Source organism: Mustela nigripes, chromosome 4 (genome assembly GCF_022355385.1).
Source record: "Mustela nigripes isolate SB6536 chromosome 4, MUSNIG.SB6536, whole genome shotgun sequence".
Classification (NCBI taxonomy): domain Eukaryota; kingdom Metazoa; phylum Chordata; class Mammalia; order Carnivora; family Mustelidae; genus Mustela; species Mustela nigripes.
The window spans coordinates 189,522,657-189,545,362 of NC_081560.1; the positions used below are offsets into that span (position 1 = coordinate 189,522,657).

Below are 22,706 nucleotides of genomic sequence, written 5' to 3' on the forward strand. Positions count from 1 at the left end.
CACCTCAGACAATATGAGAAAAAAGGCAGCACAGGGTTATTCACTGTAGCCCTAGTTAAGCTGGAAGATCCCAGAAACCACCTCAGTAGGCACAGGCACAAGAGCAGCTGGAGAAGCACCTGGAGAAGCAGCTGGAGAAGAACCTGGAGAAGCAGCTGGAGAAGCAGCTGGAGAAGCACCTGGAGAAGAACCTGGAGAAGCAGCTGGAGAAGCAGCTGGAGAAGCACGGCACAGCTCAGCAGCGTGGCTCCAGACAGCTATAAAAACCAGGGGAAGACCTGCGCGGACCAGCTTGTGGTGATTCCCAAGATTTACAGCGACGGGAAAAAGTGCAGAAGAAGAAGAGAATGCAAGAAGGGGGTTGAGCTTCTGCCTGGGCCAGAGGTGCCAGACACCTGCCGGGGCAGAAGCAGGAGTCTGGCGGAGCCTCCGGTCCCCAAGGCCACCAATCTGAGCATCTGCCAGTGGATGTGGGAACACTGCGGCCAGGGATTTCCAGATTTTCACATTTACCTCAGCTCACTTCCCCACAGATTGACAGCCTGGAATCCTAAGGAAGACCAAGACTCCTAACAGTCAGCCAAGTTCCTCAGTTCTTTAATTTGCATTAGAAACACAGCTTTTGGCTTTAACAACGGGGAGGAGTCAAGATGGTGGAGAAGTAGCAGCTGAGATGCCATCAGGTCAGAGATGAGCTAGACAGTTATCAAACCATTGCGAACACCTACAAATCCAACAGGACACCGAAGAGAAGAGGAGCAGCAATTCTAGAAACAGAAAATCAACCACTTTCTGAAAGGTAGGACCGGCGGAGAAGTGAATCCAAAGCGACGGAAGATAGACCACGGACGGAGAGACTGGCTCCCAGCAAGCGGCGGAGCAACGGAGCACAAAATCTGAACTTTTTTTTTTTTTTAATTTTTTTTTTTTTTCCGGGGGGGGGGGGAGAGAGCGAGAGAGGGGGAGAGGCAGACAGAATGGCAGGCAGAGGCAGAGGGAGAAGCAGGCTCCCTGCTGGGCAAGGAGCCCGATGTGGGACTCGATCCCAGGACGCTGGGATCATGACCTGAGCCGAAGGCAGCTGCTTAACCAACTGAGCCACCCAGGCATCCCCAAAATCTGAACTTTTAAAAGTCTGCTCCACGGAGGGACATCGCTCCAGAGGCTAAACCGAGGTGAAGCCCACACAGGGACAGCATGGCCTCAGGTCCTGCAGGGTCACAGCAGAATCGGGGGTGTCTGAGTGTTGCAGAGCTCGCAGGTATTAAAGGGGGGAAGCCGGCTACAGAGACGGAGCCGAGGAGTGAGCGCTCAGCTTGGGCTTACCTTGAACTCTGATCCGTGGCACAGTCAGACCACTGTTCTTTGAGCAGGGACCCCACAAGTGGTGGATCCAGGGACATCCCCCTGCAAGAGCAGCAGGGATCTGCTGGGTTTGGAGACAGGGCTGTGTGCCAGAGACAGAGACACAGGTCACGGGCTGGGGGAGCTCGGAGCGCGGCCAGAGGCCAGGGAGACGGGAGTGACTGAGTGCTTTTCTCCAACGGTGCACTGAGGGGTGGGGCCCTGAGCTTTCTACTCCTCCAGGCCAGAGATTGGGCGGCTGCCATTGTCATTCCCGTCCTCCGGAATTCTACAGAGAGCTTTCAGGGAAGAAAAGCTCTCAGAGCGAACCCCAGCGGATTACTTAGCCCAGCCCAGGGCAAGGGTGGTGCAATTCCCCTTCAGGCAAAGATACTTGGGAATCACTACAACAGGCCAGAAGATCAGCAAGAACATCCAGCCAAGACCAAACTCACTGATCAAGAAGAGCAGAATTCCAGAGGAGGAGAAAGCAAAGCATGGAATTCATGGCTTTCTTTCCATGAGTCCCTCGTCTTGCAAAGTTAATTAAATGTTTTGAATTTTTTTCTTATTCAAATTGTTTAAACATTTCCTCTTTCCTCTTTTAACGTTTCTTAACAAGTTTATCTTAACAATACCTTTCATTTAAAAAAATATTTTTGAACCTTCATTATTATAGTCATATTTTATCTTTCATTGTGTCTAACTTTATTTTTTGCATTCACATGGGGTTTTTGCTTCTAAAAAAAATTTGGGATACAACTTATTCTAATAGATCAAATATACCCGAAATCTAGCACAGGGCTTTGTTCTAGTCTCCAGCCGGAGCAAATTCTCTCCACTTTTCTTTTTCTTTCTTTTCCCAACCAACTTATCAACTCCTTTTTTAGAATTTTTTTAAAAAATTTTCATCTTTATAGTCACATTCCATCCCTTCATTGTGTTTACCCGTATTGTGTGTATGTGTATCTATATCTATATATACAAAGGTTTTTCTTTCTTTAAAATTTTAGGAGGTAGTTTCTTCTAAGAGAGCAAAATACTCCCAAAATTAAGTGGGTGGCTCTGTTCTACTCACCAGTCTAATATATATATTTTCTTTTTCTTTTTTTTCCTTTTTATTTCTTCTTCTTTTCTTAATTTTTTTTTTCTGAACTTCTGTTTCCTTCCCCCCATGATTTAGGGTCTCTTCTGATTTGGTTAACACACATTTTTCTGGGGTCTTTGCCACCCTTTTAGTATTTTATTCTCTCCTTTATTCTTATCTGGATAAAATGACAAGGCAGAAAAACTCACCACAAAGAAGAGAATAAGAGGCAGTACTGAAGGCTAGGGACCTAATCAATACGGGCATTGGTAATATGTCCAATCTAGAGTTCGGAATGATGATTCTCAAGGGGCTAGGTGGGCTTGAAAAAGGCATAGAAGGTATTAGAGAAACCATGTCTGGAGAAATAAAAGCCCTTTCTGGAGAAATAAAAGAACTAAAATCTAACCAAGCTGAAATTTAAAAAGCTATTAATGAAGTACAGTTAAAAGTGGAGGCTCTTACTGCTAGGATAAATGAGGCAGAAGAGAGAATTAGTGATATAGAAGACCAAATGATGGAGAATAAAGAAGCTGAGCAAAAGAGAGACAAACAACTACTGGTCCTTGAGGGGAGAATTCGAGAGATAAGTGATACCATAAGACGAAATAATATTAGAATAATTGGGATTCCAGAAGAAGAAGAAGAAAGAGAGAAGGGAACAGAAGGTATATTGGAGAGAATTATTGGAGAGAATTTCACTAATATGGCAATGGAAACAAGCATCAAATTCCAGGGGGTGCAGAGAAACCCCTTCAAAATCAATAAGAATAGGTCCACGCCCCATCATCTAATAGTAAAATTTACAAGTCTTAGGGACAAAGAGAAAATCCTGAAAGCAGCCCAGGACAAGAAGTCTATAACATACAATGGTAGAAACATTAGATTGGCAGAGACTTATCCACAGAGACCTGGCAGGCCAGAAAGGACTGGCATGATATATTCAGAGCACTAAATGAGAAAAACATGCAGCCAAGAATACTATATCCAGCTAGGCTATCATTTAAAATAGAAGGAGAGATAAAAAGCTTCCAGGACAAACAAAAACTAAAAGAATTTGCAAACACAGAACCAGCCCTACAGGAAATATTGAAAGGGGTCCTCTAAGCAAAAGGAGAGAGCCTAAAAGTAGTAGACCAGAAAGGGACAGAGACAATATACAGTAACAGTCACCTTACAGACAATACAAATGGCACTAAATTCATATCTCTCAATAGTTACCCTGAATGTAAATGGGCTAAATGCCCCAATCAAAAGACAAAGGATATCAGAATGGATAAAAAAACAAAACCCATCAATATGCTATCTACAAGAAACTCATTTTAGACCCAAAGACACCTCCAGATTTAAAGTGAGTGGGTGGGGGCACCTGGGTGGTTCAGTGGGTTAATCCCCTGCCTTCAGCTCAGGTCATGATCTCTGGGTCCTGGGATGAAACCCCACATCGGGCTTGCTGCACAGCAGGCAGCCTGCTTCCCCATCTCTCTCTCCCTCTGCCTGCCTCTCTGCCTACTTGTGATCCCTCTCTGTCAAATAAATAAATAAAATCTTTTTAAAAATAAAAAAATAAAGTGAGGGGGTGGAAAACACTTTACCATGCTAATGAACATCAAAAGAAAGCTGGGGTGGCAATCCTTAGATCAATTAGATTTTAAGCCAAAGACTATAATAAGAGATGAGGAAGGACACTGTATCATAGGCAAAGGGTCTGTCCAAAAAGAAGATCTAACAGTTTTAAATATCTATGCCCCTAACATGGGAGCAGCCAACTACATAAACCAATTAATAACAAAATCAAAGAAACACATCAACAATAATACAACAATAGTAGGGGACTTTAACACCCCCCTCACTGAAATGGACAGAATATCCAAGTAAAAGATCAACAAGGAAATAAAGGCCTTAAATACACACTGGACCAGGTGGATATCACAGATGTATTCAGAACATTCCACCCCAAAGCAAAAGAATACACATTTTTCTCTAGTGCACATGGAACATTCTCCAGAAAAGATCACATCCTGGGTCACAAATCAGATCTCAACCGGTACCAAAAGATTAGGATCATTCCTTGCATATTTTCAGACCACAAGCTCTGAAGTTAGAACTCAATCACAAGAGAAAATTTGGAAAGAACCCAAATACATGGAGACTAAAGAGCATCCCAATAAAGAATGAATGGGTCAACCAGGAAATTAAAGAAAATTTTAAAAAAATTCATGGAAACAAATGATAATGAAAACACAACGGTTCAAAATCTGGGGGACACAGCAAAGGCAGTCCTCAGAGGAAAATATATAGTAATACAAGCCTTTCTCACAAAACAAGAAAGGTCTAAAATACACAACCTAATCCTACACCTAAAGGAGCTGAAGAAAGAACAACAAAGAAAGCCTAAACCCAGCAGGAGAAGAGAAATAACAAAGATCAGAGCAGAAATCAATGAAATTGAAACAAACAAAAAAAAAAACAATAGAACAAATCAATGAAACTAGAAGCTGGTTCTTTGAAAGAATAAGATTGATAAACCCCTGGCCAAACTTATCAAAAAGAAAAGAAAAAGAACCCAAATCAATAAGATCATGAATGAAAGAGGAGAGATCACAACCAACACCAAAGAAATACAATTAAAAGAACATATTATGAGCAACTATATGCCAGCAAATTTGACAAACCAAAAGAAATGGATGCATTCCTAGAGACATATAAACTACCACAACTGAACCAGAAAGAAATAGAAAACCTGAACAGACCCACAACCAGTAAGGAGACTGAAACAGTCATCAAAAAATCTCCCAACAAACAAGAGCCCAGGGCCAGACGGCTTCCCAGGGGAAGTCTACCAAACATTTAAAGAAGAATTAATTCCTTTTTTCTGAAGCTGTTCCAAAAAATAGAAATGGAAGAAAAACTTGCAAACTCATTTTATGAGGCCAGCATTACCTTGATCCCCAAACCAGACAAAGATCCCATCAAGAAAAAGAATTACAGACCAATGTCCTGGATGAACACAAATGCAAAAATTCTTACCAAATACTAGCCAATAGGATCCAACAGTACTTTAAAAGGATTATTCACCATGACCAAGTGGGATTTATCCCAGGACTGCAAGGTTGGTTCAACATCCGCAAATCAATCAATGTGATACAACACATTAATGAACAAAAAAACAGGGTGCCTGGGTGGCTTAATTGGTTGGGTGACTGCCTTCAGCTCAGGTCATGATCCTGGAGTCCCAGGATCAAGGCCCGCATTGGGCTCTCAGCTCCATGGGGAGTCTGCTTCTCTCTCTGACCTTCTCCCCTCTCATGCTCTCTCTCACCCTCTCGCTCTCCAAAAAAAAAAAAAAAAAAAAAGAACAAGAACTATATGATACTCTCAATAGATGCTAAAAAAGCATTTGACAAAGCACAGCATCCTTTCCTGATCAAAACTCTTCAAAGTGGATGGAGAGAGGGTACATACCTCAATATCATCAAAACCATCTATGCAACACCCACCGTGAATATCATTCTCAATAGAAAAAAACTGAGAGCTTTTCCGCTAAGTTCAAGAACACAGCAGGGATGTCCATTATCACCACTGCTATTCAACAGAGTACTAGAAGTCCCAGCCTCAGCAATCAGACAACAAAAAGAAATTAAAGGCATCCAAATTGGCAAAGAAGAAGTCAAACTCTCACTCTTTGCAGATGACATGATATTTTATGTGGAAAACCCAAAGACTCCACTCCACCTGTACAAGAATTCAGTAAAGTGTCAGGATATAAAATCAATGCACAGAAATCAGTTGCATTTCTATACACCAACAGCAAGACAGAAGAAGAAGAAATTAAGGAGTCAATCCCATTTACAATTGCACACAAAACTGTAAGATACCTAGGAATAAACCTAACTAAAGGGGCAAAGAATCTGTACGTAGAAAACTATAAAGTACTCATGAAAGAAATTGAGGAAGACGCAAAGAAATTTTAAAATGTTCCATGCTCATGGATTGGAAGAACAAATATTGTGCAAATGTCTATGCTACCTAAAGCAATCTACACATTCAATGCAATCCCTATCAAAATTCCATCAATTTTTTTCAAAGAAATGGAACAAATAATCCTAAAATGTATATGGAACCAGAGAAGACCTCAAATAGCCAGAGGAATATTGAAGAAGAAAGCCAAAGTTGGTGGCATCACAATTCAAGCTCTATTACAAAGCTGTCATCATCAAGACAGCATGGTACTGGCACGAAAACAGACACATAGATCAATGGAACAGAACAGAGAGCCCAGAAATAGACCCTCAACCCTATGGTCAACTAATCTTCGACAATGCAGGAAAGAATGTCCAGTGGATAAAAGACAGGCTCCTATGATCTCCCTGATATGAGGAAGTTGAGAGGCAACATGGGGTTTAGGGGGGTAGGAAAAGAATAAATGAAACAAGATGGCATCCAGAAGGAGACAAACCATAAGAGACTCTTTATCTCACAAAACAAACTGAGGGTTGCTGGGGGAGGGGGGTCGGGAGAGGGAGGTGGGGTTATGGACATTGGGGAGGGTATGTGAAGTGTGTACACCTAGCAATTCACAGACCTGTACCTCTGGGGCTAATACATTATACGTTAATAAAAAAATTAAAAAAAGAAATACAGCTTTCAGGGCTCCAAACTTAAAATCAATCACGGACTTCTGTAAATGCTAGGAGATGCGTCACTGATTGGAATTATTTTCAGAGATGCAATTTCCCCTTCTTGACAAGTTTCTTGGATGTTTCTCACTTCCCTTCCTTGTCTTGTGTTAATTTTGTTTTCTACATCTTTGGCAATAAAATAAAATAAATTATACACAAGAGAAAAAAAAAGTAGGGGGGTGAGAACACCTGCCCCTGTCTGCTCATCCGGACAAAGGAGAGACAGGGAGGAAACGCAGGAACTGAAGACACCGCTTTCCCACAGGTGACAGATGGGAAAAGGTAAGAGGACGGGGGACGACAGGTACGCAGCGGGCAGACACTCGGTGCAAATTCTCCCCAAGCTCTAGTCTCAGCACTGCAGTAACAGTTCACATACCCTAAAAGAAGTACCAAACTGAAATCAACCAGGACGTCAGACTCAAAGGGAACACAAATTATAAGAAATGAAACTATAAATGAAATTATAAGAAATAAACAGAGCCACACTGAAATGCAGAACTAGCCTCAGTAATTCTGGAAAATACTATTTTCACTAGAAACTCTTAAGTCTAAGGACAAAAAAGAGCTGTATGCAAATACTGAGTCTAGTAACGAATCTGGTTCTCCAAGATTAGCAATTTTGAAACTATGTTATTGGTAAACTAGGACTGAATAAATACGTAAACACACTGTGAATAGAGAGAGCCAGGTGTCTCTCTGTTGAAGAGACAAGTTACAAGTCAGGGAGGGAGGAGGCTGGTGGTGGGGCACCCGGTGGCTCAGTTGGCTGGGCATCAAAGTCCTGATTTTGGCTCAGGTCAGGATCTCAGGGTCATGAGATCGAGCCCCACATCGGACTCTGTGTTGGGTGTGGAGTGTGCTTGAGATTCTGTCTCCCTCTGCTCCTCCTCCTCCTAAATAAATCCTTAAAAAAAGAAAGGAAAGAAAAGAAAAGAACAAGAACCCAGGGATGCTGGATCTGGACTGAAGTCGGCATGAATACAGTTCTCAGTACGTATCCAGACAGCGGCAGAGGAACACAGCTGTGTGGATGTGCATGTGATATGAAGCACAGGTACGAGTACTTACACACCAGCACACGCACCCACACCAATACGTACATTTTCTAGCTGTGTCCACTGTGACTGGTGGCATCCTACTGGTAGCAAGACTATACCTAGCACGTAGACACTGCTTTCTAACTAGCATCTCCTGTTAAAGGAATCTGGGCTCCATGGAGAGGGGCTGAATCAGGTCTCAAACAGGCAAAGCATGAGATGAGCCTGAGACCCTTTGGGTCACCCCAAATAAGTTTTTTGAAAAAGCATGAGACCACATCAAAAAGATGAAGGCACAGCACCCTGAAGGAGTTCCCAACAGCCAAAGCCGGAACCACTTAGGTAGTGAAATAAGTAACGCGAGCACTGGACCGTAATCTAGAGAATAAAACAAATACCCGTGAGTCTAACCGTGACATCAACAAACGGATACATCACTGGGGGAAGAGATCCTGTTCTCCTTTCCAGCGGAATTCTAATTAACAAGTGGAAAGGAATGAGGAAAACACAAAACCACCATTAAGTAAATGCCACAGTGAATGTTATTTCAAACGAGATTTACCAGGAGATGCTAAAATTCACTGGGCAAAAGTTGAAGGAGAGACAGGATATTGGCACACCTCAAAGCATCTCCTCCAAGGTTTTCATTAATTACAAAGAGAAAGATGGGGACTTCACAGTGGTTGAAATCACCTTCGTGGAGGGACAAGGTCATCGTCAGCAGTAAGGACAGGCACCGCGAATCCCTGACGTGACGTACTGAGAAGGCGGAGCGTCACCGCTGTGGTCCTCATGCCAAACATGTGGCCTTCATTGATCACAGAAAATGTGAGACAATCCAGACTGCGTGACGCTCTACAAAAGAACTGACCACCGTCCATTAAAGTGTCAAGGTCATGAGCACTGGTTAGTGCCACAGATTGGAGGAGACTGAGCAGCACAAGAACCACAGAACCACATGCAGCACGGAACCTGGATTCCATCTGGTCAGAGAAGGGCTGTGACGGGAAAACAGGGGAGACAGGAGAGGGTCTAGCATCGTCGCAGCCCCTCAGCGGGGCTGGTCTCACAGCGCGCTCACTGCACTAACATTAAGTAGGTCGTTTCGCCGACGGTATACCTGAATTGTCTCCATCATATTCAGGGGGACCCTTTCTGTAAATCTGTAAATACTCTGAAATAAAGTTTTTTAAAATGAAGGGAGAAAAAAATCTCTCATAGCCCTGGTGGTATGTATACCACACTTGCAGAAATACTGATTTAAGCCAAACTGCTTTCCCATGATCTCAACCCACTGATTCCAATTCTTCCCTCTTGAGCAACATAAAATAAATAGTCGCTCAAGCAGGAGATAAACATCCTTCCAGATGTTTGCAGATCCCGCTCAGGTAATGGTGAGGTTTCCTCTCTCCAACCAACCATTCCGCGGCCTTCGCCATCCCACACCTGAGACGTTTTCCAGACTTGTCCTATCCGAGACACCCCGCTCTAGAGTTTCTAAACTGTCAATACTTCTCTTAAAATAAACCATAAAAGACACTTGCAAAGCCAAGTGGCCCCCACTGCGGAGAGCAGAATGACCACCCTCCATGGCTCCACCAGTGTGTGTGCGAGTAAGAAACCCACGTACTGGGACAAGCACAGTGGCCACGTGGCGTGGCTTGTCCCAGAGAGGTGGGTATCCTCCACTGCCCCCGCGTCTTCTCCGCGTGAAGCAGCTGCCCCAGCCCTGGCGCTCTCTGAGCGTTCTTCTTTACATGGAAGGCCTCCCTAAATTGACATCTGTGTGGTCTTCTGGTCTATCGGAGTACGTCCAGTCCTTCTAGCAGTCCCAGTAATCCTACTAACCACCCCCAAGATGTTTGCAAAGAACGCAGCCCCCCGCACCCTGCCCGAGGCAGACGAGAACCCCCGGGAGACCGAGGACGGGGGGTCTCCGGTTACTCAGGACATAACCCTGACACCGAGTACAGTGGGTGAAACTGGTCTACTCCCGCAAGCTGGGCTGACAGAGAAAGTGGAAATATAAAATACGCCCACATCACTGTATACACAGGCTTCACGCTCTCTGTCCGCAACACGGCAGCGGGCTGACAGCAGTGTCAGCTTCTCCGAGTGTTACTTCTCCGAGTAACACCAGACTGGCCAGAAAGGAAAGCGAAGAGGCACAGGTGGGCGACTCCGAGCTAGAACCCGTACTTTCTGGATGACCCCTCAAACGCTGGAAGTGCATTCGGAACCATTCTGTGCTGCGTCAGGTGACACCGGGCACGTTAAGTCAGCAGACCTGTGCTCATCCGTGGCGACAAGCTGCCATTCTTTAAGTGGGTCAGGCGGTTGGGGAATTGGGTCCCCATACCCAGCAGCGGGTGAAAGGTGGAGTCACGCTGGTACGTAGGTGGTGGGTGAGAGCTGGGCTCCTCTGGGGGATGTGGGGGTTACCTGCTTGGGGGCCCTGACCAGCTGAGTGCATTCAATTATTCATGTTTTCTGCTATTTACAGCGGATTACTGAGAGCTGACCGCATGCGCTATTGACCTGGACACTTACTTGGCAAATTGTCCAGTTATTACGGATTGGCCTGGACCAAAGGAAAAGGAAGTCTGCGGAGACATTTAACTCTAGGATTGTGTTGCATGGTTCATTTTACTCCCTCCTGGAGAGGCTATGTCAGCCTTCATAAAGGCAAACAAAGATTTACCACCCAACTATGAAGACACTTGCACTGCATAAACAAAATTAAAATCCCGAGTATACACAAAGACCCCATTACTTAACAATAATGGACTATCAATCGAGTAGCAACCTCACCAGAGAACACTGGAAACAGAAACACGGTTGGCTATGAGAAGACACTTGATAAGACACATAAATTAAAATATAAAATATGCCTCGTGCTGCCTCACTGACAGAACAAAAACCCTGGCAGGTGTCGGCAAAAACGAGGTGCCCCCCAGTGAGGAGGCATGAGCCCACCTTGGTTGCCACGGACTCTCTCCTCCATCAGAAGTGCCGAGGCCCAGCTGGACGAGCAGTGCACAGGGAAGGGAGGAGGGTCACGGCTCCACGATTCGACAGAAGGGGAGAAACCAGACTGGGGACGTCTTCACAACGCACCTGGCACACACTGCTGAGCCAGAAGAGGGGGCACAAGCCCATGGAGCGCAGCCCTGGGCCACCTCTGGAAACCTGTTCCTCCGCCCTATGCTCCAGAGGGATGTGGAGGAAAAAAAGATGCCAACTTCTTGAAACGTCAACAAAAAAGCACCCTGTATTCTCCCCAATCTGCACAGCCAGAAAATGGATTAATTCTTAAAAAATTAAACACCTTGAATTAAGCATCTTTAATGCATGCGCTAGTACACAAGCTAAGCATACAAAGAATACAGACGTAAATCACTAGAACTCAGAATGCAGTTGAGGGTGAGTCTCTGCGCACACACACATCTGAACTTTCATTCTGTACAAACTGTGGGCATCTTTATGACTAATGGCCTTTTTTTTTTCTTTTCAGCATAGCAGAATTCATGGTTTATGCACCACACCCAGTGCTCCATGCAATCCGTGCCCTTCATAATACCCACCACTTGGCTCCCCCAACACCCCAGCTCCCGCCGCTTCAAAACCCTCAGATTGTTTTTCAGAGTCCATAGTCTGTTTTTTTCTTTCTAAAGACCATTTGCACTAGCAATGTAACGCTGGTTAATTAAGTCCTAGTTACCAGAAACAGTGGCAGCGTGAGGCTGCGGAGTTCAGTAGAGAAATTCGCTTTTGCTGGAGGAGCAGGTGTGAGCGTCCACCAGCCCCAAATACAAAACCATTAATGCTGGAACAGCAAGATTAATAAGGCCTGCAGACCATCAGAGAGGAAACAGCTCCACCAGGCCCAGAGTCTCCTTCAGTAACACTGTGGTGTGGCGTGGTATGGTGTGGTGTGCCCTCTTGGGAGGCCCGCTTTCTTGGGAGGTTGAGGACGGTGACACCTGACACAGAGTCCACTACAGAGACCAGAAGCTAGGGTTCCTCCTCTCCACTCCACACTCTCAGGGCACGCTGAAACTTTAACCACATGGATCTTACATCTTGATGCTGTGCTTTACTTGGCTGTGACCACTTTGGGAAGACGTGTCAGCCAACCGTCCATGGGCTTCCCAGCCCATACCCCTACCCCGTCTGGCTGGGACATGGGGAGGTTTAGGGAAGAGAAGCAGTCTAAGACCATAGTCAAAAGCAAGAGTGACAACTTAATTCCCAATGGGCTAGTGACCTGGAGGAAGACAACAGAGCCGGGGGGCAGGGAGCTATGCTCCTACTTCCAATTAAAGTAAAAAACGTGAATGAACTTACTAGACCTACGGAGGATCAAGTGCAGGCTCGCGAGATTTACAAAGTCCACCATAAACCGCAGTCACCCTCCTGATTAAAGTGAAGGATCTTATGAAACCGGGTATACAAATTTACCCAGCACAGCTGGGACTCATAAAGGTCGCGCACAGTTATAAGAACTGCAGCTTAGGGACGTTTCCACGTTGGGTACTTCATTGGATCCTCTTAACAACCTCATGACATAGGAAGGGTAAGAAACTTTATTTCTGTTTTGTAGATGAGAAAAATGAAATCCCAACACCTGAACTAACTTGTGTGGAGTCTGGTGACCTGAAAGGGCGGAGCTTCAGCCTAACTGGGGAGATAAGACTGAAAAATAAAACCAAAGAACACTAAAAACCAAACCATGGATGAAAAAGATTTGAAAAGTTAATATAGACTTAAACAGATCTACAATAATCAAGACAGTGTGTTACTGGCATAGGAATAAACATACAGATCAACAGGGCGCACGGAGAACCCAGAAAAAAACAGTACATTTACGGTGATCTGACCTTTGACGAAAGCGCCAAGACAACAGTCTTCGTCAGAAACGGTGTGGGCACGATTCGAGCTCCGTGTGCAGAAGGAGAAGCTTAGGGCCCTACTACACACCCACACCGACACTCCCACAAAGGGATCAGAGAGCTCCACGTACGTGCGGAAAGCATAGACACTTTAGAGGGGAACACGGGACAAGATCTCGGTGAGCTCAGGTTAGGAATCCTCAGATCTGACTAGAACAACATGACCTAGAAAGAGCCAAGTTAACAGACAGGACGTCATCAACATCCAAGACTTCGTGGGCGCGGAAAGGCGGCTTCACGAAAGTGAAAAGACAAGCCACATTGTTGGAGGAAACGTCCAGACACGTCTGCATGGAAGACGTGCGTCCTAAAGAGACGCCTTCCAAGTCCACACGGTGACCTGATTTCTCACCGAGTAAAGGACTGGACGGTCATTTCCCCAACAAAGACATACAAAAGGCCCGACACTATGTGAAAACACATTCGACATCATTTGTCACTAGAAAAGTGCCGACCGGAACGCCGCGGGAGAGCAGAGCCCCAGCACCGCACCGTCAGGCCAGGGGGCGCAGGGCCAGCAGCCTCGTCCGCGCCGCCGGGGCTCAACGGAGCGGGCGCTCTGGGGCACCCTGGGGCCGCTCCTCAAATGTGAAGCCCGGTGACCGTCGGACGCAGCGGTCCCACCGCGCAGTCCCAGCCCACGAGCAAACACGCGTGTGCGCAAACACGCGGGCGCCCACACAGCGCCCCGTCGGGTCCCAAAGCGCCGGCGACTCGCGCGGGCCCCGGCGAGGCACCGACGGACGGGAAGCGCCGCACCGGGCGGCAGGATCCCCCGCGGGAAACCGGGGAGACGCGGGCACGTGTCCACGGCGCGTCCGACGCGCGGCCCCGCCGAGGAACGGAGCCGGTCGGGGCGCAGCGACCCTGTGTCCGGGTCCCGCCGGCCTGGCCGACAGACGGACACAGACGGAAGGTCAGCCGCGGCTGCTGAGGGCTGCGGAGGGCGGAGGACGGGCCGGCCCTGGCACGCAGCGTCTCTCCGGCCCCGAGGCGACCTTGATTGCGGCCGGGAGACGCGCACGGAGCCCCGCGCACACAGCCCGGCCGCGGCCGGCGCCCCGTGTGACAGCGGACTCTGTGGCAGGCGAATCACGAGCAAAGCTGCTTTCCACACGCGCACGAGCGCTGGATGGTCCACGCACAAAGTGACCGCGGCGAGAAGCCCATGAAACGCTGTCCGCGCAGGTCACCGGGGCGCCGCTCGCACGGAGACGCCGGCCGCACCGCCCCGGGGGGACCACAGGCCGCGGGGGACGCGGACTCACCGGCGCCCTCTGCAGGCCGCCCGCGGGACGCGGCAAACGCGGACTCACCGGCGCCCTCTGCAGGCCGCCCGCGGGACGCGGCAAACGCGGACTCACCGGCGCCCTCTGCAGGCCGCCGCCAGGACGCGGCGGCTTGGGCAGCGCAGGCCAGCGACCCCGGCTCCGCGGCTGGGGACCGCCCGCGCCCGCTCCGAACGCGGCACTGCCCGCGGCAGCCCCAACGCAACTGCCTGGAGGTCCGAGGAGGGACACGCGGGGAAAGAGGACGGGGCGGGTTCACGCAGGGGAGGGGCCGCGTTCAGCAGGGACCCCACGCGGGCCGGACGGGTCGCGGCCTCCCCGTGGCTCCGGTGACCGCCGCGGGAGAAACGCGGGCTGAGGCGCAGCCGGGCCGGCGACGGCGACCACGGGGCGCGCTGTGGGCACCTGCCCGCCGGGTCCCGTCCCTCCCCCGCCCCTCCCGAGCGCGGCCCGGTCCCTGGGAGCAGCCGGGGCGCCGCGGCCGGACAGTCCCTTCGCTCCCCGGGACACGCGCCCGCGGGACGCTCCCCCCGCCCCCCGACGGGGCCGACGCTCCGGCGGCAGCAGGACCCACGGCCGCGGCCACGGCAGGCGCAGCGCGAGCGCGGGAGGCGGCAGCTGGACACGCTCCGGGCAGAGCAGAGAGGACGCCAGACACCCTCCGCCCTCCACGGGAGACGCAACTATTCGCGATGCCACGAACGGCTGAAAACGGTAGATTGGAACTGTAGGATTCTGTATCCAAGTCTGCCCATTCATCAAACATGTTCCGTAAAGCCGCAGGATACAAAGTACACAGCAATCTGCTGCGCTTCTGTCCAGCAATAAGGAAGGAGCAGGAAGAGATTAACCCATTTATAACTGCACCAAAAGTAAGAAAACGCCTAGGAATAAACGGAACCAGAGAGGTCAAAGCCCTGTACTCTGAAACCTGAAAAACTGATGAAAGAAATTAAAGACCCAAACAAGGGGCGCCTGGGCGGCTCAGTGGATTAAGCTGCTGCCTTTGGCTCGAGCCAACATCTCAGGGTCCTCGGATCGAGTCCCAGGAAGGGCTCCTTGCTCGGCGGGGAGCCTGCTTTCCCTCTGCCTCCTGCTTCCCCGTCCGTGCTTTCTCTCTCTCTGACAAATAGGTAAGTAAAATCTTGCATTAAAAGGAGGGGCACCTGGGTGGCTCAGTGGGCTAACGTCTCTGCCTTTGGCTCAGGTCATGGTCCCAAGGTCCTGGGCTCAAGCCCTGCACTGGGCTCTCTGCTCAGCGGGGAGCCTGCTTCCCCCTCTCTCTCTGCCTGCCTCTCTGCCTACTTGTGAGCTCTCTGTCAAATAAATAAATAAATTTTTTTTAAAAAAAGAAGGAAAGAAAGAAAGAAAGACACAAACCAATGGAAAAATATTCTATGCTCATGAACTGGAAGAACCAATACTGTTAAAATGTCCATACTACCCAAAAAGATCTACAAATTTAATGCAATCCTTACCAAAATACTAAGAACATTTTTTTACAGAACTAAAACAATTAATATTAAAATTCGTAGGAAACCAAAAAAGACCCAAATAGCCAAAGCAATCTCAAGAAAGAAAAACAAAGCTGAAGCTACCACAACCCCAGATTTTAAGATATCCTACAAAGCTGTAGGAATCAAAACAGCATGCAAACTGGCACAAACAGACACAGACATCAATGGAACAGCCTAGAGAACCCAAAAATACAACCACAATTACATGGTCCCTTAATCTACGACAAAGGAGGCAAGCATATGCAATGGGACAAAGCGAGCCTCTTCAACAAACGGTGCTGGGGAAACTGGACAGCTACATGCAAAACCATGAAACTGGACCACTTTCTGACGTCATATACAAAAAATAAATTCAGAATGGATTATAGACCTGAGCATGAAACCTGAAACCATAAAAAACCTAGAAGAAAACACAGGCAGCAATCTTCTGGACATCTAGTAAGAAGCTGCTGTCTCCTGAGGCAAGGGTCGCAAAAGCAAAAATAACCTTTTGAGTCTACATCAAAATAAAAAGCTTTTGCACAGTAAAGGAAATAACCAATAAAACAAAAGGTAACCTAGTGAATGCGAGAAAATATTTGCAAATGATATATATGATAAAGGGTTAATTTCCAAAATATATAAAGAACTCATACAACGCAACATCAAAAAACCCAAATAATCCAATTAAATGGGCAGGACGTGAATAGACATTTTTGAAAGAAGACATACAAATGGCCAAAAGACACATGGAAAGACGCTCAACATCACTAATCACCACAGAAATGCAAATCACAACTACAAAGAGCTACCACCTTACACCTGTCAGGATGGTTAAAATAAAAAACACAAGAATAACAAGTGCTGGTGAGGATATGGGAAAAAAGGGACCGTCGTCCACCATGGGTGGGAAGGCAAACTGGTGCAGCCACTGTGGACAGCCGTGTGGAGGGTCCTCAAAAAATTAAAAACAGAATCAGCATATGATCCAGTAATCCCATGACTGGGTATTTACCCCAAGAAAATGAAAACGCTAATGCAAAAAGATACATGCACCCCTATGTTTACAGCAGCAGCATCAACAAAAACCCAGGTATGAAAGCAGCCCAAGAGTCCATCCATAGATGAATGGATAAAGAAGATGTAGTATATACACACAACGGAACATCACCTGGCCGCAAAAAAGAACAAAGTCTTGCCATCTGCAAGACGGACTGACCTAGAAGATACAATGCTAAGTGAATTAAGCCAGCCAGCAAAAGACAAATACCATATGCTTTTGCATATGTGGAATTCAAGAAACAGAACAAAGAACAAACAAAAAGAGACCAAAAAAAACCTTCTTAAATAAAGAGAACAAACGTGGTTGTCACAGAGGCCGCGGGTGGGAGGTCCGGTAAAGGGGATTAAGCGTGCGCCCACTGTGATGAGCGCGGGGTAGTGTACAGAACCGCTGAATAATCATACTGTGTATCTGAAACTAATACATCACTGTACGCACATTACACATTACATACCAAAAAAAAAATACTAAGGTAAAAATGTTTTTCAAAAGAAAAAACAAGTGATAAAAAAACCCTGTCAATACCAATTAATTAATGCATCCTGATATGTTATTTCCACAGGATACTGACAAAGAATCAAAGGAAATTACAAGAGAGAAGTGCCCACTTCTCCCTAGGAATCAAAAGCTGGAAAATGGATCTTGGATCAACCCAAAGGAAACTGGAAAAGATACCAATTCAATTGTGAGCTGAGACATTCTGGGTGCTTCTCTCCCAGAGAACTGGCTTTTTATAGAGGTCATGTGGAAGGAGCGTCTTCACGGATGGTACGGGCTGAGCATTCAAGACTCGAGGTGTTCTGGGCATGTGCTTTCCTTCTGGAACAGGCAGTGTGGTGACTGTGCCGTGGGCGGGGGCCTGAACGAGCCACGCACCTGATGCCCCCAGGTCTCAGGGTCAATCTAACCAAGGATTTCCCTTTTCTCTCTGCAGAGCCTAGAATACTGCTTGCTACACACCAGGTGCTCAAAACATGTCTACCTAACAGAAACGGATAAACCCTACTGATACCTAACTGCTCCACATGTGACCTCATAAGGCACCCTTCCCGCAGTCAGGGCCCTCGAGGGATGAGCGGAGGTGGCTCCCTCTGGCTCTGACAACTGCTTGTGAAGCTACTACAGAGTTGGGTCTGGCAGCTGCGGTTCCTAAAACTCCACTGGTGGTCATAATGCACAGGGTGTAGAGCCACTAATCTGCGAACAGAAGTAGGAAATGCACTTCGCACAGAACCAAATTCTGGAGGGGGCGTGTGTGTGTCTGTGTGTGAGAGAGAGAGAAAGAGAGAGACAGAACAGAAAACGCAGAGCAAGGACTTGGATACTTTATTGAACTCCATCTGGATTATTAGATCAAAGACCAAGGCACAGGACAATATAAACAAGCAGTTTATGGCATTAAGAGGCCATACACACCCTGGCAGTTAGACACTGAGCTCACTACTCCTGGGCAACGGCCGGGGGCCTACTGCAGCCTCAGGCTGGGCACTTTGTTTCAGCACGGCAATCTGAAAGGCCATCCAAGGTTTCGCCTCTAAGCCTTTCTTCCTTTCCAATCAATAAGGACTTTGTTGCGAAGCCCCACACAGGAGGCTACAGAGCCCCGTAGCTGAGAAGACCGGCTCTGGAGGCAGACAGTGGGGCCTAAGCCCTACTTCCCTACAAGCTGTGCATCCCCGGGCTGATTAACCTCCCTGCGCCACAGCTTCCTCCCTTGTAATCTGGGACCAGCAACAGGGTACAGAGAACCCCCTGGTACCCACTCAATGAGCAGAAGTACCTGTAACCTCTGTTAAATGTCCCAAAGACGGAAAATGCAGCCTGTCCCAAGCGCAGCTCCTTTTGTGCGGCAGATCCACACCAATCCTCTCTCAGTAACAGCAGCACTGCCCACCCAGCCCCGGAGCCCGCCCATTCACTGTCTCACTGTCTCACCATCCAAGCCTGTCACCTCTCGGAGTCCAGACAGTCCCTGCCTCCACTCTGACCACCAGCCCCTTCATTCTCCCCAGAGCTCCCAGAATAAGCTCTTAAAATGTCAGTATGATCATGTCACTTTCATTTCCTTCCAGCGTATGGAACGTGAGCAGGGTCGTGATGACCCAGCGCTGACCTCACCTAAGAGGACAACACTGGGGAGTGCAGGAACCAGGAGGAACCTGGTCCCTGGGTGTCTCCGATCTGGGCAGCACCAGTCCCGGCCCTGCATTTACGGTCCCCAACCCACCCAACCCTCCGCCTTGTTGGAGCGAACGTGGTTTGAAGCCTCCCTTGCAGAAGCTGAACCCGTGCCCCGGTAACATGGACCCTGGTGTGCGGGGCTTCTGTGACAGGGCGTAGGTGACACTGGCCTGGTGTCAGGCAGTGGGGGTGGGGACGCCTGGGCAGGAAGGAGACTCGCCAGTCCCGCACGCCGAGCAAAACATCGGAGCAAACAGCGCTGCCTTACTCGGGCGCCCGACCCCAGGCTGATGGAGCCCGCAGGCGCAGAGGGCACAGAATTCCGGGGCGGGGCGGCCGGCGGCTCCCGGGGGCTCTCCGCCAGGACCCCCGAGTCGAGGCGGTGCGGGGAGCGCCAACCCGCAAGCGGCCGTGGAAGTCAGAGCCCGGCTGCGGCCCCACGGGCCCTCCTCCAGCTCCCGAAAAGGCTGAGGCATTCCTGGGTCCCAGCCCGCTCCCCCTCCAGCCTCCCGCAGGCCGGTCACGCGGGTCCAGCTCCCGCCGGACCCTGATCGGGGCGCCCGCCGCCAGCCGCCTCGCCTCACCCCGTCCCCTCCGCCCGCTCTGCACCCGGGCGCGCCCTCCGCCCCGCAGCCCTACCCGCCCCGCCCGGCGCCTGCACGCGGGGGCGCGACTCAGGAGCAGCAGCGCGCACACCCGGACCCGGCGCGGGTCAGGACCCTGCGAAGGACACTGGGTCGCGTCCTGCCCACAGCGCGGAACTAGCCGCCCGCGAGCCCGCATCTCCGCGCAGGCGCGGCCGGGGGGCCCGGAGGCGGGACAGCGCCGCGGCCCCGCCCCCTGACCCCACCCCTGACCCCGCCCCTCGGCCCTGGCCTCACCCAGCCCGCCGGAGGGCGCGGGCGCGGGCGCGACCCCGACCAGGCCGCCTCCGGGAAGGCCCCGGGGGAGCCGCACGGCCCAGAGGAGCAGGCCCAGGGACTCCGCCCTCCTGGCCCTCGCGCCCAGGCCCGGGGCTCACCGCGTCCCCCGGAACCTGAAGCTCCTCCGCCCTCCGCCGTCGCCACCGGCCCAGCACCAGCGTGTCCATGCGGCCCCACGCCCGGGTCCGCGGGCCTCTCCTGCCCCCGCGGCCGCCGGCCCACGCCGCTGTGTCCACGCCTCCCCCACCCACGTGTCCCGGGGGAGCCAATGAGCGATGCGGGCGAGGCGAGACCCGGCGGGGCCGGCCCCGCGGAGACCAGCGTCTTCGGGGCAAAAGGGCGCTTCTGTCCCAGGTCCCCATGTCTCGAGGGCCGGCCTGTGCTTCTGTCCCAGGTCCCCACGTCTCGAGGGCCGGCCTGTCCCCTCTCGCCCACCCCGAAGAACCCAGTCCGTTAGCGTCCCCCCACGCCTGGTCTACGGGCGGCCGATCGGCCGGGGAGCGCCCGCCTCCTCGCTCTCGTGATTGGTCGCCGAGCGCCGTCGCAGCCGTCTTCCCGCGGCGGGTGGCTGATGGACGGCGCAGCGAGCCAATCCGCTGGGGCGAGGGAGCGGGTCTCTGGGAGCTGTAGTCCCGGGGATCTGGCCTCACTTCCGGGCGGCAGCGGCGTGGGGTGGTCCCGGGCCTCCGGCGGGCGCCGCGCGCGGGGCTTTCCCGGCCGGCTGCGGGGCTGTGCGGAGGGGCCGGGGGGGCCTCGCCGCCCGCCGCTGCGCTCGCGTCCTCCGGGAGCCGGGCCGGGGGGGCAGCGCCGCCGGACCCTGCGGTTAACCGACGCCCGCGCGAGCCGAGCCTCCGCCCGCGGCCGGCGGCGGGAAAGGGGCGGCCCCGGCGGCCGGTCGCTCGCAGCTTCGAACCCTCCCGGGCCGCGGACCTCGGCGGTGCTTCTGCCGCTAGAGGCTCCGAGCGAACCGCCCTGCCGCCGGCCAAGGCTCGGCCCGGCCCCGGGACCCGAGCGAGCCCCGCCCGGGCTCCCCGCGGCCGGTCCCGGGCCCTGCGGGCGGGAGGTGAAGCGGGGCGTCCTGAGGGCGAGGGGCCGCTGCCCGCCGACCGCCCCGTGTCGAAACCCGGGCTCTCCCCGCGCGAGGCCGGCCCCGGAGACCGGACGGAGCGCGGCGACCGCGGCCCGCACCCGCGTCCGGAAGCCGTGAGGAGTCGCTGTGCGGCGATCTGGCCCGAGAAGAGATGGAGCGCGCGAGGCGACCCGGCCTGACCGACCCATGACGTCATCCTGCAGCAGGAATGCGCGGGTCGTCGCGGCTCTGCAGTGCTCCGTGCCGGCGCGGCGCGGTCAGCGTGGGAGGAGGGACTGCGGGCGCGTGTGTTCTTGGAATCCAGGATCTCGGGGGTTAAGGGCAGGAATACGCATGGTGCGAAACCCCTGCAGCGGGGCCTGGGTGACGCCCTACAATCGAGCGCGGCATCTCTGGGGCAAAACGCGCGAATGTTCACAAATATTCACCCTAACGGGGACATAACGCAGCTTTAGTCTCGTATCAGCTTACCTGAGTTTGCTCAACATGTAGGAAGAACTCACTTGTAGGACCTGTTCGCATTGCAGAATGGAAAATAAGGCGCTATCGTGATCCTGTAGGACTCCCCCTACCTTAAAAGCTTTTTTTTCTTGGGGTTGCAGTTTAGATGAAGTGATCTGCTGTGCCGACTGGTTTCAGTATCTCTGGTACTTGGGGCTGCTCTTCCGGATGCCGAGTCAACCGTTGGGTCCTGGGGGTCATGTAGCTTAGCCTACAAGCTAGTGACAGACCCTCTCCTTGACCAAACTGCCCTCGGGCTCCCATGAACTCTCTTCTCAACGAGTCCCCAACTTTTGAGCTTCCACATCAGTCTCTGCATCGTCCAATTTAAGCAAGAATCTTGCTAAGTCAGTTTGCCAGAATCCCCGATCCTTGATACCTGATGAGCCTCAGCATCTGATGGGGCTTTTCATTCCCCACATGCCCCCAGGTGATGTCTGACTGCCCCGCCTGCCTTCAGCAAGAATCCCATTAGGTTGATTTAGAAAGAATTGCCCCTCATCCCAGATGCTTCCTCCTAGTAACTTTTCACCCACCAACTTTCCCCTGCCCAGATCACACCCCTTGGCTATAAAGTCTCCCTCTTCTTTGTATTGGGAATTGACCGTACTCTTCTCCCCTGCTGCAAAACTCCAATGTAGTAATTCCTACAACTGTCATAATACATTAACTGTTAGAAAAAAATTGCCACAATGATCCCCTTGAATAAAGTCTGCCTTACCTTCATGTCAAGTGTCATGAATAATTTTTTCTTTAACACTGTGTACAGAAATAGATACATATTTAATAGATCACAATTTAGTGTAATACACTATTTACCAAACACCAATCATTTGGGCGTCAATTACAATATGTATACAAAACTCTGCTATTACTTAGTATATTGGTTTAAATTAATATCGTAAATTTTTTAAACTAAAAATAATATAAAACATTTGTTATGTTTATAGTACTCACTACTTTAATATTTTAAAGCAAATACATTAACTATTAGAAAAAAATCTGGAAAATCCTCATGACATTGGATTCTTGCATATGACTCCAAAACCAGAGTCAAC

At 50.4% G+C, this 22,706-nt stretch overlaps 1 protein-coding gene across 1 annotated transcript in view; it reads right to left on the reverse strand.

Moving 5' to 3' along the window:
* C4H10orf143 (chromosome 4 C10orf143 homolog) overlaps window positions 1-22,367 on the reverse strand; it is a 42,184-nt gene extending 19,817 nt beyond the window's left edge. Inside the window, exon 1 of the mRNA XM_059398837.1 lies at window positions 20,156-22,367. Coding sequence (XP_059254820.1) covers window positions 20,156-21,343 — 1,188 coding nt within the window. The 5' untranslated portion in view covers window positions 21,344-22,367. The remainder of the gene's footprint in view (window positions 1-20,155) is intronic.
* Between the last annotated feature and the right edge of the window lie 339 nt (window positions 22,368-22,706).